A 26,710-nucleotide genomic window follows, 5' to 3' on the forward strand; every position below is an offset into this window, starting at 1 on the left:
GAAAACTCTGCAATTGATCTTGTGAATCGCATCCACACACCTAATAGTGTGAACATTGTGTGGCACCCCACAGCACCCTCAGAAAGATTACAAAGCACCTCCGGCTGCCACAGCAACCTGGTTGAAAATCACAGTACTAGAGACTACATTATTTATGACAGTAGGAAAGATATGCCCAAATCATTCAATTAAAAAAACAAAGCCCCTTTGATAACTGGTAAGTGGAAGAACCACTTGTAACTTGGGAGCTGCAGACTAAGTACCACTGGACAAATCCCTTTACAAGGTACCATTCAAAAAACGACACTTACATAACACTGTAAATAAAGGCAATAAGTCAAATATGATTGTTTCTTTTCCTAATCTCCTAATCTTTCAAGGTGTTGAGCACCCTTCCAGTTCCATCAGCTTAATGAGAGTGCATACTGCTTCGCAATTAGCAATATCAGTTCTGTTATTACACTACCAGTTTCCCATCTCCCCCCTAACCAAATGTGTATAGACCACTGTGGAGTGGAATAAATTTCCTTCACTTCTATTTAGAGAAGCCACAAAGTTTGGATCCCAAAGCAAAGTAGTTTTGGGGTCAGCCTACTGTTATAGGGGCCAATTGCAAACTCTAGTTCCAGCTCTGAATATTCCTATATTTAGATAGCAAAGGTGGAGTTTCCAGCCCCTTCCATTTTGTTGTTTTCTGCCTGTAGCGATAGCTGCAATAAAGTGACTATCAAACCTCACTACTTATCCACTATTACTTCTTCATGCCTACTGCAAGCAATTAACTGACTTGCCAGATGAAAATGTAGACAACAGCAGTCACTAAGGAGTTACAGTTTGTACACCCAACTAAGGGAAATTTTGGATGGGTATAGGCAGCCAATCAAAGAGGAGATAAACAATGCAGCTGACTCATACTCAGCAAAGCTGAGACTGTGTGATTGCATTACAGTTTGAGGCAGCCTCGCAGTTCTCTGCAGCAGTCACACTGGCTCGTTCCAGCAGTCTCTATGCTCGTATTTCTGGAGGTAAGTGTCTTTTTTCCAAGTGTCTTTTTTTTAGCTGGACATTTAAATATTAAATTAACCCATGCAAGCCTCTCTCCTATGGAAAGAGATACCCTTATTCTGAATCAGCTATGAAAGTTGTTTTTTAAGTACCCTGCTCCTGCAAAAAAGGGTTTTACAGCGTTTCAGTTTCCCAGTTTCACGCCACTCGTCATAATCTCCCTTGTTCAAATTGCTGAGGCTTCCGGAAATCCTGGGTTAAAAACTACACTTAAGCATTGGCAGGAAAATGATTCTGGATTTTAAAAAGAGAAGGAGTGAACTTCTGTGGTCAGGAGAACAGAATTGCTGGAAAAAAGCTCTCATTACCACACTTCCAATCAATGATCCTTGACATTGTACTTGGGGACTGATTTTGCCACTCTTACATTTGGTGGCACTTTACTCCCAGATTAGTCACCAGTAAACTAGTACTCCATGTGAGTAGGGTGGCAAGTAGTTGTGGGGGCATGAGATCATCGTATGCACATCAATGTTTGCTACTAATAAAGGGCTGGTCTACTTATTTTTAAAAGAAAAACTTTTCTTCCAGCCCTGTTTGCTTATCACCTGGTGCTTTGGAAAAAAATGAGTGAAAACAAGTACCATTCTGGTTTCACAAAACCTCTGCTCAAGGTTAGGTTTTAAAAACCAGAATTGGGGGGGGGGGGGTTCATATTTTATCCACATTATCAAAGCTCACAAGAATTTCAATAACCAGTTTCAGTTTTATGCAGTTTCATATTAAACAGAAATAGATAAATTCAGCAGTGGTTTAAATCCAAAACTCGGTATTGAAATCCCCCCCGCAATATTTGGTGTTTTGAGAAAATGGTTCCAATTATGGTGTTTACAGATGGGTGAGATGATAGTGCTTTTGGTTTTGATCATCTTTTCCCAGAGAAACTGGACCTAAATTCAGTAGTAAGTTGGCTCCAGATCCTAATTTATACACGCTCCTTAAATCTTGAGGAATACATGGGTCTTGGTTAGCCCATCTCAGTTTGGAAGAGTTCTGTGTAATACTGCTTGTAAAACTACTGATCCCCACTGACAGACCCATGCCAGGTTTGATTTTTTTTCCTTTACAAAGAAACTGTGAGTTGAAGTAGATGCAAAAGGACAATCGGATCTTGTGCTTAAAATCTTTTTCTGGGTGCCAGAGAAATCCTGTATATCCAAAACCTTTACTGTCAGTAGTAGCTGCCATCCAGCTCAACAATTTTTCTGTCCTATAGCCCATCTGAGTGCTTTGTTTGAATAGTTCCCTCAGGGATAGCAATGAGTGTTCTTCTATTTAACCTAGGGTTGTATTTCTTCTACTAAAAAGCAAAACTCATTCTGTTATATTGAACTAGAATTAAATTATGTCGGAGCTATGTAGGCCAGTCATTTAAAATATTTATCATCTTATTATTTGCACTATGGGAAGACCAAGACATACCCACTGAAATTGGCATCTCCTTGTACTAGATGGTGTAAATATGCATTGGGTATATCTAGTCTACATATTGCAGTGGTACCACAGCTAAATGTTAATGAACTAGCTCAGTATCAAAAGCAATCAAGACACATAAGACAGAAATCAGTATGGGTGAATTTATTCTCAGAATTATCCTTTCCATTTTACAGATGGGGAGCTGAGTCACTGAAACATTAAGTGATTTGCTCAAGGCCACACAAGCATTTTGTGGCAGGGCTAGGAACTGAACTCAGACCTCCTGTGTCCTAGCCTAATGCCTTAACCACAAAACCATCCTTGTCCAAGTCCTTCTATTAAAATTAAGAGCAGCTATCCACCTATGCTCCTTATTCACCGCTTAGTATGTAGGGCTTAGAGCAGTGATTCTCAACCAGGATGCTGGGGCACCAGTGGATCTTTTGAAGGTTGCCATTAGGAGTGAAGATGTTAAGTGAGGTGTTAGGAGATAAACAGCTAAACCAAGCAGACTCTACATATTTTAAAACATCCCCACATATCTTACTCAATGCTGCTGGGTGGGGGGTTATTTACTCTAGAAATGTGCAATAAGTTATATAGCATGTACATACCTCAGATGCATGGCTCTAGGGATGTACTATATATACACAATGGGCCAAATTATCTGCCAGTTTACAGCAACAGGGAATTTGGCCCTTTGTTTTGTTGTGTTGACATATAGTTTCCTAGTTGGTAATGATAACCTGTAAAGGGCATGGCACCAGAAGTAGAATTCAATGGATTATTTCTTATTGATATTTTTCCATGGGCTTTGGTGGGAACTGTATTTCTTTTCAGCCCAAAACTGTAAGTTTGTTAATTTTTTACTTCTACATATTATGACATCATCCTTGGAAAACTAAATATTACATTTAAATAATGGTCTACCCTTCCTACTGACTATAATGGGAACTGGGAATACTACTAAACACTTATTTCACAACTCCCTATATAAACTGTAAGTAATCCTCAGGGCATCTCTGTGCTTTCAGTAACATTTGCCATATGTCTTTAAGACAATCTGGTCCAGCAAACAGTAATAAGAAACTTTCTGAATTCAGGTGAAGATTAGTTTGGGGAGCAAGGATTACTGTAACTTCACTGTCCCTACATAATGGTAACAAAAGCCCAAGCCTAAACTTCTCTTTTCTTTAGTTCTCCTTTCCAAATAAACATCAAGAAATGGCCAATCCAATGCCCATAACAACCCAGGAAGACCTGAGTAGCCTTATTTTGACCAGAAGAGGCAGTGGCTTTGCCCTTAAAGCTTTTCATGTACCTTGGAAAATTAACATCTCAGTGAAGCTGTTGACAAGCCAAAATACAGCAGAGAGGTAGGTGCTGATTTTAATTCATCACATAAACAACTTGGTAAGATAATAGTGCAGTGATAGAACCAGTGTGGATTCTAGCATGCAGGATTCTCTGAACCCAATGTGCCTTTCCAAATTGATGATTTCCAGTTGAATATAGGCCTGATCCAGCAGTTATGAACTGTTTGTCTTATACTAAAATGTGACAAGTGATTAAGTTTACAAATAGGAAGAATGAAGAGGAGAGAGCTGGCTTACAGTGGAGATAGGTATGTTTGCATATATTAGGAGTGCTCAGCCTTGGGTCTGCAGAGCCTTTTGATCCCCAAGGGTCAGAAATTTGGTGGCAAGGAAATAGTGACTATTAATGCTGCCACGCTTCTCCACCACCAAACTGCCAAGCCCCACAGGGCAAATTACATGACCCCATGCACAGGATCCAGTGGGTATACCAGATCAGACTCACAGATGCTATTTAGCCCATGACATATATTATTAATAACTATGAACTTCTTAATCATACATGGATGTCAGCCACCCACAAAACTCCCTTTTACTTCAGTGGCAATAACAGATAGATTACATCAGGTTTTCAAGAACAGGTCCATGTATCTCTAATGATGTAAGGCCAAATTGTTCTGGTGAATGTACCTGTTTGGTACCAGTCTCAAAAAGGAACTGAAGATGTGAACCTGCAAGTCTAACACAACCTACTCATTATCTGAGAATTATAGATTTTTAAGTGGCTCCGTAGGAGGTGAAGTTTAGCTAAAACACTCAGATTTTATAACACCCCAATGGACTAGTTTACTCCATTAAAAAAGCAGAGCAAAATCATATTTACAAGACACCCCTGAAACTTTGAGGATGGCTGTATCCAAAGGTTTCAGCTAAGCCCCTTCTCTGCTTTTTGGTTGCCTTTGAATCTAAGTTCTTTTATTTAAGAAATCCAAATATTCATCTTGAGACACAAACTATTCTTTCTTTAGTGATGGTCTCCATATGGCTCAGAGGGCCCCCAGATCCCAATTAAGTCTTTGAGAAGGCTTGGATAGAAGCTAGTTCAAGCCAAAAATGAATTACCCATGAATACTATGGGTAAAAGCAAAAAGAAAGTGGAAGTGCAAGAGCATATGTTTAATTTCATGCTTGAAAAACTCTCCTACCTGCACATATCATGTTAGTGTGCCATTAGTGCTGCTGGACATGCAAATCAATTACAAATATTGCAACTGGACAGTTTGATGCATGACTGCATAATTTATTTATCTGCATGACACAAATTATGCAAATAAATTAGCATCAGAATTTTGCTTGCCTTTTTCCTCCCACAGCCTGGCATCCTCAGTTTAAAGAACTTGTGCAACCCACAAAGTAATTTGTAAGCATTTCTGACTACAACTGCACTTCATAGATTTCCATGAATCATGTGTTATATGCAAAACAGAGATTACAACAGAGTTTGAAAAGTACAGGAACTATCTATAAATGGGGTAGGACTGCCATTTACAGCTGATATCTATAAATCTATAAACTACAGCTGATATCTATAAATAAACCATCTATAAATGAGGTAGGACTTTAACCACATCTGTCAGCATAGTGCTTCAGGAGAAGGACAGGTAACAACAACCTCTGCAGCACTGGTAAGTAGACTGTATACTTGTCAATGGCTGCATCTACATGAGATACAAATATTATATGACTGTGCAGTAACCAAAGTTATTGTACAGTCACGCCGAGGAATGGCTTTTTTGTGATGCCAACTGCACAGTAGCTCGTGACTACTGTGCAGTAGCATCGTGTCATGCTCCCTGCCATGTAACACTACTGCGCAGTAGTCACAGGCTACTATGCAGTCAGCATCTCGTGTAGATGCAGCCAGTATGAAGACTGACCGTCACATTCCTAAAAGGGAGTTTTTAAGAAAGCATCTTTTTTCCTTTAACAATAATAGGGAGGGTATGGGGAATTAAAGGGCTTTAGGATATTCTCTTGTTTCTTCCACCAGTAGATGTGGAAATTCAGGAAATGAGTGTCAGGTCATTGAATAGAGTCTTCTATATGCTCAGGCTGATTAGGAAACAGAAGTCAGTGGAGAGATTGCACACACAATTATATGAGGAGCTAGAGTGCTAGCATGGACAGGCATTGTTAGACAGACCAAATTTTGATGTTCTAAATTCAGTTTTTACTTAGCCAAGCTCTGACTACAGGTAGTGAAACTATCACTGAATTCTATAAGAGTCTAATGGCATACGAGATGAATAATCAAAAGATGTCAAGCTTTGTCCCATTACCTACTGAGATAACAAATGTAGACTAAAATATAAAAAATGACATGCTGTTGGGAGTCTATTTCTAGATGGTGTCTAATGATTGCTCTTTCATAGCTGAAGAGTTGATAGAGTTGAATCAAGATCCAAACATTGGAACAGTTGGGATCCAAAGCCAAACTATAGCCCCTTTCTCTATATGTATAGATTTATTTTTCATTCCCAAGCCCTACCTACTTAGTTCCTAGAATAATGACAGAGTGAAATCCAAGCCTACTGAAATAAATCAGTTTGAATAAACAGCACTGAATCTCTATTTCAGAAAATACTACAGAGAGGATCATATGCTTAAAATCAAATGCCCAGTATAAGGAATTAATCTGTAGTGGGAGGAGTTCATTTATTTTCCTTGAAACTCAAATAATGCAGTTTAGTGTCTCTTGTGTGGCTCCACAAAGAAGGTACTGCCTGAAGCTGTCAAATAAAATCTTAATCTTCTAATGACAATCAAAGCAAGACTTCCTTTTTCTCCTGAAATATACCAGATTTGCACTTACAAGTAAAGACCGGTCTCAGCAGAAATGGATATAATGCCAATGAAGTCATTCGGCTGCATTACTTACATCAGATCTGAAACTGGCCTGAAGGTCTTGTTATTACTCTGACAAAGACACCCCAAGACTGGCAAACCAGATTATAATGGAACAAGTTAGAATTTGCAGGGAGTCCCATTGATAGTGCAAGAAAAAACACGAGTTTTTGGTGGACAGCAAAGAAAAAATTAATTTACACCTATTTTTAATTTGGTTTTTGATGCATTTTAGCTTTCTGCTGTCTTTGCATTTTAGACCCGATTAAAAAAAACAACCTCATGATACTAATGCAACTAATGCTTGATATTAAAGCTAGCTTTCTTATTATTTTAAAATTAAACAATCACTTTGTGAAATATATATTTTAATATATATTGGCTTGGTAGCCAAAAAAACATTTGTTGGTATTAAACAGCAGATAATGATGAGAGGGGAAACCCTTCCTTTTCCAGATGACAAAGGAACAACATTACCCTGAACCTGTCTCTGAAATGCACTTTATTAAAGACTGTCTCTAAATCTCTGTTATCTGTCTGCAGTGATTTCAAGTTGCTGCTCCAAGACATAGCCAATACCCGACGCATTCGATCTGAACATCTGTTACCTTCTCTTGGGATATACCAGTCTGAGGGACTTCTTGGGATAGTAACTGAATGGGCATGTAATGGATCCCTCCAGTCACTCATCCATGAGGTACTCCTTGGTTTTTGATTGAACTCCTTTATAGTTGCAATACTGCTTAAGAATTGGAAGCAGCCAGTGTCTAAATGATGGGCAATAATTTTGAAATAGTAATTTTTGCCAATAATACATTTTATTTTCCACTTGGGCATTTTAATTGTTAATGTGAATGATAATCACTTTAAGATGCTGAAAATATGTTGTGGAACACTACATTGAAATTAGTATTCCTTTTTTAGCATCATTTGTACCCAGATTTACCATTTCCTGTACTCATAAGGATCCTGTCAGATGTTGCTAATGGACTGAATCATCTCCACAGTCTAGACCCTCCTCTTCTCCACTACAGCCTAAAACCCTCCAATGTTGTTTTGGATGAACAATACCGAGCAAAGGTGGGACCTTATTCATTTAGCTTTTTATCTTAACTATTTTCTTAATAGAAAACTTAGAAAATGAGTCAAACCCTGAAAACAGGACAATTTTACATTCCTGATTATTGATCAGATGTCTACCCTAACAAAATACCTGATTAGCATGTGATGCTGCCATATTATAGCTATAATAGCCACTCTCCCTTCTCTACAGATAACAGATTATGGCCTAACATACTGGAGAAAGAAGCAGCTGAGATCAACCCTGGAGAACTGTAGCAATAGAAGCTGCTGGGATATAGTGTATCTCTCTCCTGAAATACTCAAAGGAGGTTATCCCTCACAAGAAGCTGATATTTACAGGTTAGTGGTTTTTTTCTTCTTCAGTGAGTCACAATTAAAGGAGACATGATCCTTGGTGGCAATTCATGTAGCATTTGAAATGTTTCCTCTAAGAAAATATTATTACTTACATCAGAACACAACATAGGACACAAGCTGACCTTAAAAGGTGGGTATTACATCCAAAGAAAAGACATTAAACACATCAAATCTGACAGGCACTCTACTATTTTTTAGCAATTAATTAAACTTGAAATTCCTAATTTTTAGAGGAAGTGATCTGTATGCAGCTTAATATATTAAGAATCAAGTGTTGATATAATATTAAGAATGAAGATTTTCTTATTAAGAAATAAAAATTAAATCGGCAAAATTTCAGCTTCAAAACATTAACACAGTAAAAATAGGTGCATGATTGCAGAATGCATGCTATAAAATATATTATCTTTTTAATGTAAATATTTACTTGCCTGCACTTAAACAATTCTCTTCTTGTACACAGCATATGACAAATCCTTAAAAATGAAATATAATTTTTTCTTCATTTTTTTCCATAAACTCCTTCTACTCTGACCAGGGACCAAACTTGTAACTGTCCTTGCTATATTAGATCTGTACCCCCAGTCTCTATGACCCAAACTTAATCCACCTACACAAACTGACATGTGCAGTCCAAATAAGTTAGGTTTTTGGATTTTTTAAATGAGGTTAAGTATGTAAAGATTTATTTTATAAAACTCAACTATAGGTCTAAATGTTAAAAGGTTTCCAATACAAGTGTCAAAATTACAGAAGCAAATTTCCATGCATATAATTACAATCCATATAATAACCTAATAGCTACTATTCAAATATTTGGATTTTTAACTGGGAACTAATGTTGGTATAAACAACCGTGCCCAGATTTAATTTCAGGCACTATAATTAGATACTTGGGTGAGGTCTAGCTAAAAATAAGAATGAGCTCTTTATCTTGACAATGTGGCTTTCTGGACTCTCTGATGAAATAATTCACTGTGCTTACTCACATGAATTAATAACATTTAATTGAAGCGATTTACACAAATAATTAATATTATTTACACTGCCATCTTGTTTGTTATTTGGATGCGTCATACCTCCTTAAAATAGAACCTGCATGATTCTCTGCATGAATCACAAAACCTCAAAAAATAGCGACCCATACATCTGTGCACATATCTTTACAACTGATGCAGTAGATTCTCTGGACAAACTTTTTAATAATGTCAAATATGGCTAGCTTTCTAGTCTTAGAGCTTTTATCTGTTGTTTAGACAATTTCAACTCTTATTTCCATTGTCATAAAGGTAGACAGCAAGAATGAGTCATGCCATACATGTACTTAATGATACATAGGATAGGAATGATACGTTTTACTGACTGCAAAGAACATAAGAGACTCATGCTGGAAGAGAGGGGTGTTTACTTTCAGGTGGCATATTTCACTTTACCTTGTCATACCTGCTTAGAAATGACTCATACTGTCTGAGATAAGTGCATGTCTAGCTGTGATATGGCATCAAATATACTTTTTGTTTTCCATTAACTAATATTATTAGGGAACTTCAAAATTCACAGGCCCCAGTGCCCAATTACATGGCTGTAACATGGCTGGGACCCCCAGTTTCACAGCCATATAACTGTTGGGGCTGCCATTTTGAAGGAGGAGCAAAGCTGCCCCCCACACTTCTGACTGGCTGAGGGGTTCTGCAAGTCCCACCCCTCCCAGGCATGGATTAAAAACCCTAGCTGGAGCTGCCTGGTTTGTTAATTCAGTAATTGTCACCCTCTTCAAGGGACCCAGGGCAATAATTACTAAGTAAACCACCAGTTTAAGTGTGGCAATTAAATAGTTCCTGTACTCAACAGAAGTATGATGTTGACTACCTAGCTAAAATAAAGGAATGGAGGCAATGATTTTTGAAGAATACCAACTGTAAATTTTATTCAAGAGGAAAACCAACAGCTGACATCAGGGGCTCAGCCTCTGATTTGCTCCGCTCTGCTCTGGCTGTCATTGCGCCTCTCAGCTCCCCTTCAGGAGAAGAGGACCTTTGATGGGCTTTTCCCTGATCCCTCCATCCTCTTCTGGAAAAAGAGAGATGGGAACTTTTCCCACCTCTCTCTCCCCTGCCACCGCCCCCCCACCACTTCAAGAGATGGGCAGTCTGCCTTTTTTTTCCCCTCTTTGCTCCCTTCCTCCCTTCCCCCACCCTTTGAGGAGACAGCTTTTTGCCAGCTCTTTGCCAGCTTGTTGAAAATAGCCAGTTCCCCACATTTTTTCATGAGGAACCAGCTATTTCATGGGAGACTGCCAATTATATTTCTGTCCCTAAATATTATATATTACACCAATATTTTTCCAGAAGTGAATGCAAGTAAAATCACTTGACTATTTCAGTGAAATTTTATATTTCCTAGAAATTACAGGAGAAAGAAAATACACTTAGGGCTTGATAAAAGTTCACCAATGTAGAGAGAAAGATCAGCGTGTTCTGCTTCAAGCTTTTAGTAAATCAACTTTTCATTCCCCTGCCAGCGTGCTCAATGCCACCATCACTTTCCATTTTCAGCTGCTGTAATAAAAGGGAAGAGAAGAATGAAAAGTTTTAAAGGCCACATAAGTAAATTAAGTTACAAATTTTTGCAAATAATATATCATGTTTAAGAGCAATCCTTCCCCTAAAACTCTGAAATACTAAGTTATGGCTGTTATTTTCATTCCCCACCTCCACCCTGGCTTATTTTTTGGGAAACTGATGCAGTAATATGCAAAACAGGAAATCCTGTTAATTGAGAAAGACTTGGATAGATTTAGATGTAGTGGAAAGTGGAAAATGCCCTCCTTTGAACCAATGAAGTCATTCTTTCAGGAATAAACCACAGCGCAAACATGGATTCCAAACTAACATAAACACTTTCCTTGTTTCCCTCTAGCTTTGGAATGATGTGTTGGGAAAGCCTAAGTAGACAGAAGCCTTTTGAAGGTATTTATCTCTTCGTGGTTCATGGCTGATTTTCCATTCATTTTTCCTTAGTTTTTTTTCTTACATTTGCCCTCATCTAAGAAAAATGTTGATAATGTCCTTTTTTTTGTTCAAAATCTCTATTATAATGCAGCATTCCACAATATTACATCTCCCGTAAGGAGCCTTAGATCCAACAAAATATTCTTATGATTACAAAAGAAACAAATTTCTCTTTGAGGGCAACTTTAATGGTATTTTTTTTCCTAAATAATATATACCCATGTTTACTGTAGTTAAGTGGTTATTTGGCATTTCTATTTATTTTTAAAAAAATACCTGCATCTCTTTTGTATTTATGACACCAGTGTTACAACACTGTAGATCTGCAAGGCCCTGTAGCACCATATAAGCACCATTACATGCACTAGGAATTATCCTCAGTTTACAAACTGAAAAATGGAGAAAGATTTGAGTGACTTAACAGAAAAATCACCCTGCAAGTCAGAGGCAGAGATAGAACCAAGATTCAGGTTTGCCCATTCCAATCCCACTGTTAGTCACTGACAGCATGCCTCCCTTGACATATAACAAAAATCCTTTAGCGAAAAATCCATTCTACCCCACCATGAGTTCTATAAAAGTGATATAATGTCATGTTGTAGCTACATGTCATGTTATATCTACATCCTACTGTGAATGCTATAGCAATAAAAATTGTTTCAGAAGTGCAAAAGAACATGCCTCTATCTTGATGAATAAACTGCATTACACTTGCTGCACATTTCTGTGTGAAAAATGGCATGCAGTTTAGCCATTTATGGGATTGTTTTCAGTACATGGTCCAATCAAAAGGACTTTCCTGGTTCCAGTGTGTGCTAAGAATCAAGCATCAATAGGCTTTGCAACCAGCAGGGATCTTTTCTTGGAAATTGCTTAATGTCCATTTGTATGAAACATGACTCTAAAATGATAACATTACAATTATACATCACCTTCCATCCAATTACTGTTTATACATGCACTGCTTCCTTATTAGCCTTGTTCAATTCACTGACTCTGGAATGGAACACAGCAGTCACCTAACATGTGGTAATATTACACAATCCTTTCTGTAAGGAAATAAAAAGGCTAGTAGATCTCATTGAAACTCCAGAGAAAATGAATTATAGACATGATGTAATACCCTAACTGGACTGTGGCCAGGACATCAGGGCTAGCAAATAGTCCTGTTCTTACAAAGAGTGCCCTGGGTATTTTAATGACCACAGATGGGCAGGATTGTGATTTTGCACCTCTTCAAATTTTCTTAGAGCTTTATCCACATAAGCATGGCTCCTGTAAAGTTCATCAATAAACACCCAATACATCTCATTCCCCATACCTAATGTTTCACAAACAAAAATTCTCACCTCCTCTTATGAAAGAAGATAAAAATTTTAGACTTATAAACTTCAACTATGTACCTACAAACAGCCATGTACCAAGGGAAGAGGGCAGTATGATATGCAATTATCATTTTGCAGCACAGTTCTGAGCTCTTGTGTGTATAGTACCTTAGTTTTATTGATTGTAGTTCACCTAACAGATTATAGCATACTCCATTTAACAGCCCAGGTTTGGGATTGAAAAAAGGCACTGACACAAACCTAAGCAAAGTTAATTACATTCAGAATAACCTCTCTCAACAGATGTCAATACTACGGTATTAGCAGCCCCAACATTGACTAGCTCCCATCATTTTCAACACATTTAGTAGCAGCTCCAATAGGAACTAGTGCTGGTAATTTTTAAGGCATCTAATAATCAGTTCGTGGGTTTAGTAAAGGAAATATATAAAAATTATGCGAGTTGGTCGGTCCTGGGGTGGGCATCTCCTTGCATCTTCAAGGCCTGAAAATAACTGCCATCAACATCAAAGCTTATACTCCATCAACATCAAAGCTTATACTAGCAACCCTTTGACAACTGCTTCTACTTTATTGTTTCCAATTTGCAGATAACCAATGTTTGTAATAATGTAATCAATATACATAACATTTGGAATGGCATTGTGTTATGTAATTAAACAAATTACATGTCCAATATGGAAACAAGTTGGGTGCACTCTACTTGGTTTTTTATATGGCATTTCTCATGTTGAAGGGCAGGTAGACTGCATGTTGAAAAGGACAGTAAAAATATTAGGTAAAGTAGAATGTCAATATTCATGAAAGACGATGCTTTCATTTTTACATTGCCATCTTGTGGCAATCCAAAGAACTCAGAATCTTGTGAACAATAGAATGTATCTTCAAAATGAATGCAAAACTGCAAGATAGAACTGTGTGCTTAGGCTGTACACACTTTAATAATCACTTTATGTACAAATCAGGTATTTGTGCATATGCTTTGCTGGTTATGCATATGCACCCAGTTATGTTTAGGCATAATCTTTATAAGTAGAAATAAATGGTCTGCTGCCACTGGGTACATAAGGTATACACTGTTCATATATATTTAGAAGTATGTTGTTAGGTTTTTTGCTTGCTTGTTTGTTTTGTATTGTTTTGTTTTTTAAGTCTTTATTTTAAAATATACAAAATAATATGCACAGGTCACCACTTTAAAAGCATTTGTGTGTGTGTGTGTGTGTGTGTGTGTGTGTGCGCGCAGGTTTTACACTAATATTTCCTTGTTCATTTATAGGCAAGAAAACACTGCTGAAGGTTGTGACAGGAGTTTGTAGTGGTCAGCGGCCTGTAACTGAAGCAGAGTTTATACCAAGCAGTTTGCCCCAGAGAAACAGGCTGTTACATCTGATTATTCTGTGCTGGCACCAGGAACCATATTACAGGCCACATATGGCAGGTAATTTCAGCATCTTCCCTCTGCCAGTTGCAAATGCAAGCCACAGGCATATCCCAATGAAGACAATATTATAGTTTAACTTAAGTATAAGATAAAGCAATCTGGGGACCATGACCATAATACTCTAGGATTTTTTTTCCAGTAAGGCAGTCTTCCTCCTCTGAGGTAGCCTAGCCATTTCCAGTTTCTTTATTTAAAAGTAATGTAGCAAATTTAGCAACATAAAGGCTGGGGATTGATAGCCAATCACAGTGTTTTTAAAAAGGTCAATTTACTTTCAAAATTTCTTATTTATAATTAATAACCAATTTCCTTTGGAACACTTATCACCATTGGTTAAGTCACTGAAGCTGTGCTGATTTACACTAGGCAAGAATCTGATTTCCTCTTTCTAGAAAGATAGTTCTGAAAGCTTAATAATAAACTATTGCCTAGATTTTCAGATTTGTACGCAAAAGTGTCCAACTAGCCATCTGGATATGCATTTACTGTGACCGCTTTCAAATTATGAAAAAATAGGTTTAAAATTATGCACATTGCTGAAAATCAGATCCTAAACTTTGTTTTAACACCAGATCAAAAAATCAAATAATATGTATTAGGTAAAGGCAGCTTCTAAGTTATTCATTTAAAAAGCCTGAGGTGGCTGCTTCACATGATTGCACTGGAATATGAAAGTAAGTGGAAACACATCAATATTCACATGCTTACTTATTCAAATGCCATATTTAAAATATTTTTTCCTTCCACAGAATGTGCACAACTCCTAAGAGGAATTCTGAGCACTTTTAGCAAGGAGATGATTTCCAATGCAATCTACAGTTTGACTGATACAAAGGTTAGTGCAAAATTCAGATTTGGTCCCATACGTGTCACCTGTGATTATTGTCTTTGTGATTATCATCTTCCGAATCAAACAGGACTCTGTCTCTCTCATTGCTTCAAAAGGTTATGCATGAAGATTTTAAGACCATTTAGATGGAGCTATCTAATTCATTTAACTCCTAATGATCCAAAATTAAATGCCAGCCTTAAAAGTTTAGTTCAAGGGTGCAGATAGAAGTGACAATTTTCACCCGATTTGGCCACAGAAAGCAGTTTATAGCCATGACCAAACAAGTGCACAGCTACAGACAGCTTAAAAAATGGACAATCTGGTGAAAATCTGAACCCTTGTTGCACAGGGGGGTCAAATGAAGACATTTCAATACAGAGCATCTTCTGTAACTTTTGTTTGTGCTGCCTGCCAGGGGGCTCCAATACACCCATCCCACCCAGCAGTGCTGACTGGGGGACCCCTAGAACAAGCTGCCTCTGCTCCCTTTCCCCCCTCCCAGCTGGCGGGAGTGGGGACACGGCGTTGCTGGAGAAAATTGGCTGCAGGCTGGCAGCCAACAGCTAGATTCCCCTCCCACTCCCGGAACCAACAGTAAACTTCTGTTTGTTCCAAGGGATTGTTGCAACTCAGAACACTTCCTGCAAAGCATTTTCAGTTACAGTGGGGAGCTGCACTTGTGTCTGCACCCCAAGATTCACACATGAGATGAGAACTACACTAATATTTGATCAATCTATAAAACCCCTGTCATACCATGCATGCATGGCAGGAGGCAATACTGTGGGATTGAGCATCAGATCCTATCATGCCTTATTGTCAATGCAGGGAAAGCCCAGGATCCCCCTGCACCAGCAAGTAGCAAGATCCCATGGATAGGACTCCCCTCAGCTCATGGGGATCCTAGCCACAGGAGCCCATGGTGTGCCCCTGCAGCTGAGAGCCCAGATCAGCTGTCAGGGCTCCCATCCAAGGGGCTGCACCTCAATTAATGGTGTGTACACTCAATTAATGGCGTGGTAGCATTTTTTGTGGAATAACTTGGTGGCTTATTCCTTGTTTTATGATTCCATTAACTGTTTTAACATGTGGTCAGGTTACAACTTAAGAGGCGATTAACTAATTTTAAATGTCTTAAGCAGGGTTGGGCAATTATTTCAGGTGGAGGGCTGCTTACCCAGTTTTGGCAGGCTGTCGAGGGCCGTGTGGGTAACCCTGCCCCTTGACCGGTGCTCCGCCCCTTGACAGGTGCCCTGCCCCCTGGTCATAATCTTGGGACCAATGTCCCAGGGCCAGCACCAGGGGGGCCTGAAGCGGGGCACAGGCTGGCAGGGGTCTGTGGAGCCAGGCTGGGCTGCACCAGCAGGGAGAGGGGGGAGCTGGCCTGGCTTCATAGAGCCCCTGTCAGCTGGGACCCCGTGCTCTTACCGCCCTGCTCTGGGCCCTGCCGGCACTGGCCCCAGGACACCGGTGTGGGCCCCATGCTCCCAATGGCTCCCGCACCTGCTCACTCCCAGTGCCCCCCAGCCCATTGGTACAGCGCACAGCACTGACCCCCTGCTCGCCGGCAGGGAAGAAGCTGGTGCTGAGCGTGGGGAAAAGCAGCCCCTCGCCTGCCTCATGGCCGGCGTTCCCTGCTGCATCCGCTTGCAGCCCACATGGGGCTGTCCTGAGCAGGCACAGGCAGCCCCACATGAGCTACGAGCAGCTACACCATGGGGCACCGGCTATGAGGCGGGTGAGGGGCTGCTCTTCCCCGTGCTCAGCACCAGCTTGTAACATTTTTGACAGGAACCAAGGGCAGATTAATATTAATTTTCTAAATTTTTTAGGGGCCCCATGGGCCAGATGCAGCCTGCAGGCTGTATTTTGCCCACCCCTGGTCTTAAGTATCTTCACATTTTAAGTGTAACATGTGGCAGGGGCTCAAGGGTCAGACATATAGAGAATACTCTCAGACAATTTATTCAAGAGTGAAAACAGAAAGATGGTATTGGGTTAACCACATCAGTTAATGCATTGTTTCAGTAGGTAATACAACTGAGCTGTGGGCTGCTTTACTTCTATGTGAAGCTAATGCACCTGATTAATACTTCTGCAGTACTTCCATGAATGTTTTGCATATGACTTTAGCCTCGTTTGAAGAAGGTTTTATTTTTTCCATTTGCTAAGATAACCAAGAGAACTGCTCGTTGTTCGAATAACAATAAGTTAGGCATAACAAAACAGTTTTGAAGATGCTACTGAAAATATCTACAAAGGAAGAAATGGATTCTGGCTTAGTGAAATTCAAAGGGCAGTTAAATGACCTTGAATGAACTTGTTGCAGATGAACTAAATTGGGAAAATGAGGACAAAAGCTACAAGTCATGATGCATCTTTGCTGCGAGCAGTTTGACACATTAGCTACAGCACAGCCTTGTAGATTAGCTGTATTCGAGGAAACTGGCTGTTGTCTAGCAATCCTGATACACTCATACGGATTTCAGCCTATAGGCATCCTCTTTCTCCCCTCCATGATCTAAAACTGTATTTTATCATTAATTTAAAACAGCAGAAATTTTAGCAATATAGACATGAGACCAAATTCTACACTCAAACACCTGTGTAAAACTAGAGTCACAACATGGAGTTCATTGTATACAACTGAAACCAGAATCGGATTTAGTGTTGAACACAGATTCTCTGATTACATGGATTATGTGAGTGTTTACTACAGTGAATGTATCTTTTTCTTATAGGAGAGTGCAGTGAATGCATGCAAAGGCTCAGATACATACACACTTCAGATAGATGTACGGAATTTAGAGGTGAGCAAATTATACCTTCTTTTACAGGCAGTAAGGGAAAAAACTTTAAAGAACATGTAAGTCCCATTTTCAAATATGACTTGAGATGCTTCAGATATGCACCAATCCAGAGGTGTGACTAGTTCAGCTTGAGTTTCAATATACAGTATAGCTGCCAGTACCATGGGTTGCAAGATCCACCTAGGACCATGGGTCAGTACCTAGGTAATTTACCTAAGTCTGTACTGTTGTGGCTATATTGTTACTGGTACTTCAGCTAGCTAGTTTAAACTAGCTTTTCTATGTCAATACAAGTTGCAGTTACACTTCTGGATTGCAGTGTTGATGTACCCTTTCACTCCCAAAGGAAGTTTTTTAGTCAAGATGATCTCTGGTATAAAAGAGAAAAATCAAGAAAAATTAATCTTCTTTGTTTCATCTCTTCTCAGCTCATCAATGCACAGAAAAACAGCAACTGGCTCTTCAACAAGAGAATTCCTTTAATACCACAGAGCTTGTCAACTGCTCTCCTTGACAGCAATACAGATGATGCAGGAAGAGAGGATGTTAATCATATGGCACTTGCAGATACCACACCCCAAAGCACAAGACAAAAAAGAGGTATGCAGGACTGGATCCACCTTAGGATGCTTTCAGCTCCAAGCACTATCAAAATGTTAAATATTTCTAATGGTTTCCTCTCCATGACTCCCTGTTCAGTGTACAATTATATACCCTCTGTTGTCATAAACCAAAGCAGCACAATCCACTGCAGTGAAGGTCTTTTTTGAGTGCTGCAGTGGTATAAGATTTTGGCCACCACCCTTTAACAGCAGAGCTCACATCTAGCTGCTGTATATCTAGAAGTGAGTGGGTAAACCTGGAATCAGGAACATACCCAAGGCAGACATGGAATTTTCTGATTTGGCACATTCTTAAACAGCCTTTACCAATGGGACTTCTCTGAACCCTGATCATGGCATACCAATTACTACCCATTCTTTCATCCAGTGGATAGAAGATAGGTGCAATTTTTATTACCTCATGCCATAACAAGTAAAACAAGCTATCTACGTAAGTACCTAATGAGAACATCATCACTGCAGCACTTTTTCCCCTAGTTTCTAATATCTGCTGAGAAATGTCTCGCTGTAGGTAGAAAGTAATTGCCCAGGGAAAGTTCCATCTCTTCAGGCAATTCAGGAATGATTCATATCAGCCATTCCTAGGTAATAGCATCTTCTGACTTCTTACCAACCTCAGGTGCAAATGTATGGCAGTCCTAAACTGTGAGCAACCAGTAATATGGGTATTGGAAACCTAAATTTAAGCTAAATTTTATGTTTATTTAAAAAGCCTGTTATAAAAATTACTACCCAGAGAAGTGTTCCTGTAATTAAAACCTAGCTGAAACATATGATTTAGATGTTACCCTGTAGTATTATTAGTTTGACAGTAGCACCTAGGAGCTCCAGCCAAAGACCAGGACAGCAATGTACAAGACACCATATAAACAAGGATGTTTTTGCCTCAGAGTGCTAGAGTGTATGCTACAGCACCAAAATCCTGAAAAAAAAGTTGGATAAATAAGTGCCTGGTGGTATACAAGCTGAGATCTTTATTTTTATTACCAGTAAAACATATAAATAGTTTTTCCCAACATATGATTTAAAATGCAACATCCATTATGCATTCTCATTTTAAAAGCAATGATTAGTTACTCAAGCCTTAGTAACAGTCCCTCTCCATACAGTGCAATAAAAGAAGTATTCTGTATGAAAAGACAATATGGTATACCAATTGTGAATTTCTCATCTATACTCTCCTCCTTAAGACAATGGTCTCAAGGTTTGAAAATGTTTACTAGCAAAATATTTACTATGTTTACTAATAAAAGGCAAAATCTGCATAAGACTGGAACCCAGAAACAAGTATCCTGATGATGTAATATTTGATGGTACTCCCAGCTCCCATTTTATTAAAGATGTAGTCCTATATGCCAGCAAACTCCTGTTCTACTGTAAATCAGTTCAGATGTCTCATCTTAACCATCTTTAATTTTTCCATACCTAGGCTATTGCAACAGAAAATCAAATCTGCAGTCTTCCTCTTCCACTTCATCTGTTCCAAATGAACAGAGTGAAGCTGGTGTTCCATGTCATAAGAAGCTAGAAGCATGGCCGCACCAGCCACGACAGTTACCCAAGTACAATTCCCAGCAAGCCCCACAATTTCAACAAACAGAAACAGGTGGGATTCCAAGGAAAAAGCTCATCCTTTTTATAGTCAAAATTTTTCCTTTCTTCCAAAAACAGAAGTCACTAACAATATGACAGAGTACTATTTTGCTTTGCTAACCATTAGCCATGGACTAAAATAAAAATTGCATTTTGGGTTTAGGGGATATTTCTTTGTGAACTACTTTCGGATTTTTCTTGTACATTTCCTAGTAATTATGAGCTTTGACACAGGTCATTATCATTGTAAGAAATAGGATATAGAACTAGATGGTCCCTGGGTTTGCTGCAGTGTTCCTGAAAGTTCAGGCCTTAGCCAAAGACATTTTGCTCTTTTGCATTTTTTGCTCTTCTTTTTCAGAAATAGGCTCTCATTAGGCAGGATTTTTATGGAAAATACATAACATATATAGTAGGCTTTTGGCAAAGCAGGCCCACTGATAATAAAAGAAAGTAGAGAAGACATTATTTAAGTAGTTTAACCTTTAATCGTGAATACTTTATGCTTCTGCCAAGGCTGTTACTGGATGTGGAAAAGGACAGATGGAGGACAACTTTCCCTTCTTTTACTTTCTTCTTGCAAGATCCTTCTTTCTTCTTGCAAGGCTTCAATTTCCCGAGTAGAAGTGCATAAGACTAACTTTTGCTCTGTGAAAGCCACCTCTTTTCCATAGTAAAAAGTTTGTGAAAGCAAATTTCCCAGTTTTTGCCAATTTGACCCTTATCATCACCATGAAGTTGGACATCTCTTTATCCCATCCAGTTATTGGAGATTGGAGGCATGGTTTCTAGGCAAACCAACAAAAGACCTCATGTGAGAAAAGACAGTGACAGGGCCCCCTTAGTAACAGAGAAGGAATGCAAAGAATGATCAAGGCGTGTTCTCCAAAGTAATAGTGGCCTCTTTTCTTCTCACTGGAGGGACAAAATAATGAATACTAATTGATCTAAAAGGCATAATCTCATGAGTTAATAAAGAGAGGCTTCTAAGACAAAATCCAGAGTTCTTGACCATTATGTCAGGGTTTGAATTTCTGCACCAGTCTCATTTCAGTGTATATACTAACATTTCTTTGCGATGTAGAAGTATTGAGCTGTATTATCTTCCAGATTTACCCATGCTACCATCTATTCTGCCATTCTCTACAAGATGGAACAATCCTCTCTACTACTTTACAAAAGTCTTTAGATGCTCCGTTGCCCAGGCCAGACTTGGGAATCCCCTCCCTCTATATCTTCTCATCACTCACTAAAAACACTCTTTAGAAAGAATTATTTTTCTGTAGTGCTGTTCAATGGCCAGTGCTATTTTTAAAACAAAGTCTGAAAGTCAATGAAATCTTGATCATCTCCTTTCAATTCAGCAGAGTAACACTTCTGTTAGTTAATTCTGCCTATTGATTAATTATGCAGTTCATGGAAAAACAGCACTGCCAGTTTGGGTCTCATCTAATTTTGGGTTTTTTCCCCTTAACTCAAGGTCCTTGCTACAAAGGACACTGCTGCCAGATACTAGCATGCGGGCGAGAGGCCATCCTGAGCTGCATGACAGAAGGGCGCCTCAACCACATCCTTGATGTCCTTCGCTCCCAGCATGTTTTGTCTAGAACGGACTATGAGACAATCAGCTCCTTCCCTACCCTGACCGGCCGTACCCGCGCTTTGTTAGATACTTGCCTCTGCCTTGGAGAGGGGGCAGCCCAGACTGTAGCGACTGTGCTCTCAGCTAACAAATGCTGCCTTTTGGCACAAGGAAGCTCCAGCTGTGACAGCCTGGCTAAAATAAATAGGCTTCTGCAGTGACTGAAAATATTTTTCATGGTTTGTTACATGGATCAGTGCACAGCAATTGGAATGGCATTGATTCACATTAATTCCTCATTATCCACTGAATGAAGTTCATTCCTTTGACTATTGCTCTGCAATTTTAGCACTCTACTGGAAAGAGTAGGCTGGATTAAGGGATCAAGTCATCAATTGCCTGCAGAAATGACAGTGCCTGGTAAAACTTAGATCTTTGAGATGGTAGGATTATGGAACATGCCAAAGTCTAGTTGAGGTCAGATTAATTTCCTTCATTTTTAATGGAGATAAAAGAGATTGTGGCTTCCTGGTGTTTATACTGTGACAAGAAGGCTGCTGCCCAGCCTTTTGAAGTCTAAAGGCACTTAAGGATGGACTGCTGCACAAGGAGGAAGAAAGAAGCTGCTTAATTGACAAAAACCAAGCCATCTGTTGCATGTAAATTTTAACTTAAAATAAAAAAAAGGAATAATTTTTCAATTTTACAGCATGCAGACAATGAATCAGTTATTCTATTTTCATACACAAAAGTCCATTCGCTCTCAGAAATTGGTGTATTTGTATTTTAACAGGTGTATATTTAGAGACCGTCTTGAAAAAATAGCCCTAAATGTGTTAAATAATAGTAACATGCCACATGCATGCAGTTTTAGGGAGTACACATATGATGCAAATGTAACATTAAGTAACTGGCTGCTTTGGAAAGAGAGTTCCACTGAACTGTAAATGAAAACTACTAAGATTATCTTCTATAAAACAAAAATAAAACTGTGCAAAGTCCTTACATTTTAAGGCACAGTGGGATGCCTTCAAGCTTCAAGGAACAAGATTAGCATGAGAACATTGCCATTACATGACTTAAAAATATTTAGATGGCAAGTTACATTTTTTTTATTTCACTACACTGCAACTGTTCTTTGTACCTCTGAGCTGCTCAGCTAATACTATGGTTTTATAAATTGGAATCTTAAATGTTGTTGTGGAATGCTATAAAATATATCTATACAAGAGATTATTCCATGTGATACAATGGTTTGGAACTTCTAGCCTTAGAAGGTCAGAAATAACCATTTTTAGACATTCAGTCAAGCTAGAAGGTTTCTTGCAACTACAAGATGGTTAATATTGAAAATAATGTCAAAGTATGTTGAATATTTGTCATTTTAATAAAAATGACTACTTTTACTTCAGAGTTTATTTTAGCCTTTATTACAAGTGACACATTTCTCTATAGTTTCTACATCCCCAATGAAAAAGCCTGTGGTAATAAAAGAGGGATGGATCATCACTGATCAAAAAAGGAGCAAGTAGCTATACTATACTGCTTGTTTAGGAGGCCTAAAGGAATCAAGACTAAAACCCAAACCAGTACAGTTAATAATCTATAAGATTAATTTTATTCACAGTCGTTTCACATGGAGGCATGCAATACACTTGTCAGCTTTAACTATTTGCTTTCAGGAATTATTCCATTCAACTGATCTTTGAAACATCTAAAATGGATTGCTAGCTTATAAGTGAAGATCTCTTTCAAAATGGGTAACTGATTTTGATAAGTAGAGGACAGGGTCCAGTCAGTGGTATTCACCAGGGGTGTCCTAAAACATTCATTACAAACAAATACCTGCAAATTGTAACAACACCTGATGGACAAAGGGACTCACTACACATCATTCAGTGAATTACCATGAACATGAGACAGATTAATGACTACAATGTTCCAAGTTGCAACATTGCAAACTATACTATATTGGGATGCGATTCAGTTTGTGACTATGCAAACTCATTTAAAACCCCCAAAACTCACATACCTGTAAAGTGTGATGCCATTAAGTCACAAAAAGATAAATTTTCATCACATGTGCATTGCCTGGACATCACGTGTACAAGTGCTTTAAACACTTTGTATGGTGAGAAAAAAGCAGACCAAAAGGTTAGAAATATATAATCAGAAAATAGTTACTTGAGATTTGCCTTTAAATAAGCTAATTCATCTAGTGAAGTCTGAAATGCAGAGTTGTAATAGGAGAGGGAAAGCTGGTAAAATGTAATACTGAACCAGACCTATATGTGGTGATAGCAGACAGCTAATTATACCCACATTTGCAATGCTATATAGCAAGATAAAAGCCTAGTGTAGTGTAGTTTAAGGCTGAGCATACAGATTTCATGCAACTTATTATAGAAACAATATTCTTTTCTATTTGGCTTTGAAATGACCACAGCTTGAATTTTCCCTTAAGTTCTGAGTAGGAAGGGAGTGGGGAGTGGGAGCGAGCCACCAGCTAGGGTTTGTCTGGCCTGAGCTGGAGGGGGGCAAGTGGATTGGAGCCCCACCCCCCACTCCAGCTCAGGCCAGGCAAACACCAACTGGCAGCTCACTTCTCCTCCCTCATCCCCCCCAACCCTTCCTGCAGGCAGCACAGGAGCTGGGAGGGGAGGTGGGGTTAGGAGAGAGTGGCAGCTCCTCAGGCTCAATTTCCCCCCACCTCTGACCCAACAGGTGAATAATCTGTTGGGTTGGGGTGGGTGCTCCAACTCATGGCATTTTATGTAAAGGATTATGTTTTAGAGTGGGGGCCTGCACATCTGTCAGGCCCTTTAGGACTGACTGTGGGTAGAAATACGATCTGCAGGCACCAGAAAAATGAAAACAGTGAAGTCCAAGGTAGGGTACAAAAGGCTGTTGTTACGAGAAAAGGGCATCTCATATTTCTTTTGTCATAGGCCAAATGGATGAATTTTTTTTTTATAAGTCTTATGTTTTTCCTTGGAATAAGTTCATCACAAATTGAGAACCCTTCATTTGATGTCAGAAATGGGGCCTAATCCTACTCCCTTGGAAGTCAATCATGAGTCTTCCTTTGATGCCAGTAGAAGCAGAACTGGGCTTTTGGCCAATCCATGACGTGGGAGATATCTTATTGGGCTTTACAGTTAAATTTTCATGACAGAATGTGTATCAAGTCACTTGACTTCATCACCACATTTATACCAGCTTTTTGTCTGTGTAAACCACTGAACTAAATAGTCAGAGACACCAAAATGGGAAACTGAACCTCCTGTTTCTCCTTATTGTAAAGTAAACCTAAAACTTCAGTCCTCTTTAGACTGCTCTAACATTCTAAATCCAGGATAATGGGAGATGTATTGTTTGTATGAAGCATTCTTTCCTAAAATAAAAAGGTCAGTCTGCAGTTTGATACTATGTGACAATGTGTAGTTGCTTCATGAGAAACATGGTATGTTATGATATTTTAATGTACTATGGTGGTGTCAGAAAACTCGAAGCAACTATGGGGTTGTTAATTACAAACTGATACTCTTCAAAGTACTCAACCTTCCCACCAACAGTATACTGTAGTAAGTTTTAAGACGGCCAAATTATGAGACAGGTATTCTGATATAGACATGCTAATTAAAGCAAGCTTATGTAATCAGGGCCAGGACATTTTGGAGAAGATTATGAAGTTTACAGCTAATGGTTCTGGTGCTTCAGGCACAGGGGAATACTTTGAAATGCTCCATTTTTGTCACCATCTGAAACATAGGTGATGTTCAGCATGTAGGACTCTACAGTCCTCACATCTTCCTACTGAAAGCAACCCCCTCATATGATACTTTAAAGAACATAAGATGCAAGCAGGTAAGACATTGTGTTGGTATTTTTAAAATATCCATCATCCAGGAAGCCACTGTTATCACAGAACCAGAAAGCCTAAAATAACTATAACTGAGTTACCATCTATGCAAAATGGGATTGGAGTACACTTGTAGCCCAGGAAATATATGAGGCAATGTGATTTTTTGTTTGTTTGTTTTTATTTTGTTTTGTTTTTGGCGATATCTTTTACTGGACCAACCTCTATCCCAACTATATAGCTGGTCCAACAAATGATATTAGGAAAAAGAACCCCTCCACCCAAAAAACCTTTGGAGCTTCACAAGATCCAAGCTTCTGCACAATTTGTCCCCATTGATTGGGCATGAGGAAATCATTTGTTCAGGTATAAGCAGACCTGAACGTCAAAAGCTTAAAGTAAGATAATGACACACAAACTGCAAAAATGTTGTTTTTCCCACTGGCTGTTTTGAAACAACTTATTAAAATATTACACGCAAGGTAAGTTCACTCTTTAAGCCTAAAGCAAGTTTTCTTTCCAAAAAAACAGTGGTACCAAATAGAATGGACATTGGAGATTTATTAGTTATTGTAATTGCTATACAAAACTTACAAAAATCTGTTTATTGAAACAAGCATTTAGAGTGGTATTCAAAGTAGAGCTAACACCATCAGAAAACAGTACATTTCCTATGCAAAATTCTACCACTGCAAAAAAAAAAAATCATTACAAAACCTGCAAGTATGCAACCAGGATACATGGCTACTTGCTCATTATCACCTCAGCTGACTAACATTGCCAAGCAAACCTTAAATTTACAAACACACTTGCAAGAAACAAAGCAAATTAACAGGTGATATGACATCTCACTTCACTATCTAGTAGATGAGTGTCTGGTATACAACAGTAACTTTAACTGATCACCAGAAATTCAAGCTTTTAAGCTTTACACACAGCTTCATCACCACACAATCATACTTAATACCAGCAAAAAGAGCAGTCATGCAATATACATAACACTATTTCTAATCTGAAATTCTGTGGCTGCATGTTATAAAAAGTAATGACTTGTGTCCTATGAATTACCTCTAGAGGGGAGCAAGGGTCAAGGTTGAAATATAAAGCTTCCCTTTGGACTCTGGCTTGAATCTCATTAGCCTTTGAGTACTGCCTCAAAGCATTGGCCTTAACAAACCCCTGAAGTTGAGGTAAGTTACAACTGGGATAGAAGATCCATAGACCAAAGCAATTAAATGTAGCTATTAAAAGCTTTTGCTAATATTTAAATCTTCAAAACTTGAAACATTTGTGATGAATATATACTTGAGTTTACCTCAAGTTAACTGATGGCTAACTAATCTGAGGTAATTACATGTCTTAGAAGATGGTTTTAAAACAGTCAATAAAGAGTAAAACAAGTTAAGTTTTGAATACTACCTGTATATATACACCTTATACTCCCCTCCCACACACTTAGAGAAAGT

At 38.7% G+C, this 26,710-nt stretch overlaps 1 protein-coding gene and 1 long non-coding RNA gene across 2 annotated transcripts in view; one reads left to right on the top strand and one right to left on the bottom strand.

Moving 5' to 3' along the window:
- The first annotated feature begins 915 nt into the window (after window positions 1-915).
- Window positions 916-22,788, top strand: LOC102565156 (receptor-interacting serine/threonine-protein kinase 2). The gene is made up of 12 exons (XM_006258162.4): window positions 916-1,025; window positions 3,679-3,857; window positions 7,245-7,398; window positions 7,626-7,781; window positions 7,975-8,123; window positions 11,061-11,110; window positions 13,778-13,939; window positions 14,692-14,777; window positions 17,516-17,584; window positions 18,013-18,184; window positions 19,637-19,813; window positions 21,281-22,788. Exons 1-12 carry the CDS (start codon window positions 1,008-1,010, stop codon window positions 21,601-21,603), a joined length of 1,695 nt encoding a protein of 564 aa, XP_006258224.2. The 5' UTR covers window positions 916-1,007; the 3' UTR covers window positions 21,604-22,788.
- The window catches only part of LOC109286097 (uncharacterized), a 34,595-nt gene continuing 18,183 nt past the window's right edge, over window positions 10,299-26,710 (bottom strand). The window contains exon 3 of the long non-coding RNA XR_002094021.2: window positions 10,299-10,699. This is a non-coding gene — a long non-coding RNA (uncharacterized LOC109286097). The remainder of the gene's footprint in view (window positions 10,700-26,710) is intronic.

This window comes from Alligator mississippiensis, chromosome 10 (assembly GCF_030867095.1).
Source record: "Alligator mississippiensis isolate rAllMis1 chromosome 10, rAllMis1, whole genome shotgun sequence".
In the NCBI taxonomy this organism is placed as follows: Eukaryota; Metazoa; Chordata; order Crocodylia; family Alligatoridae; genus Alligator; species Alligator mississippiensis.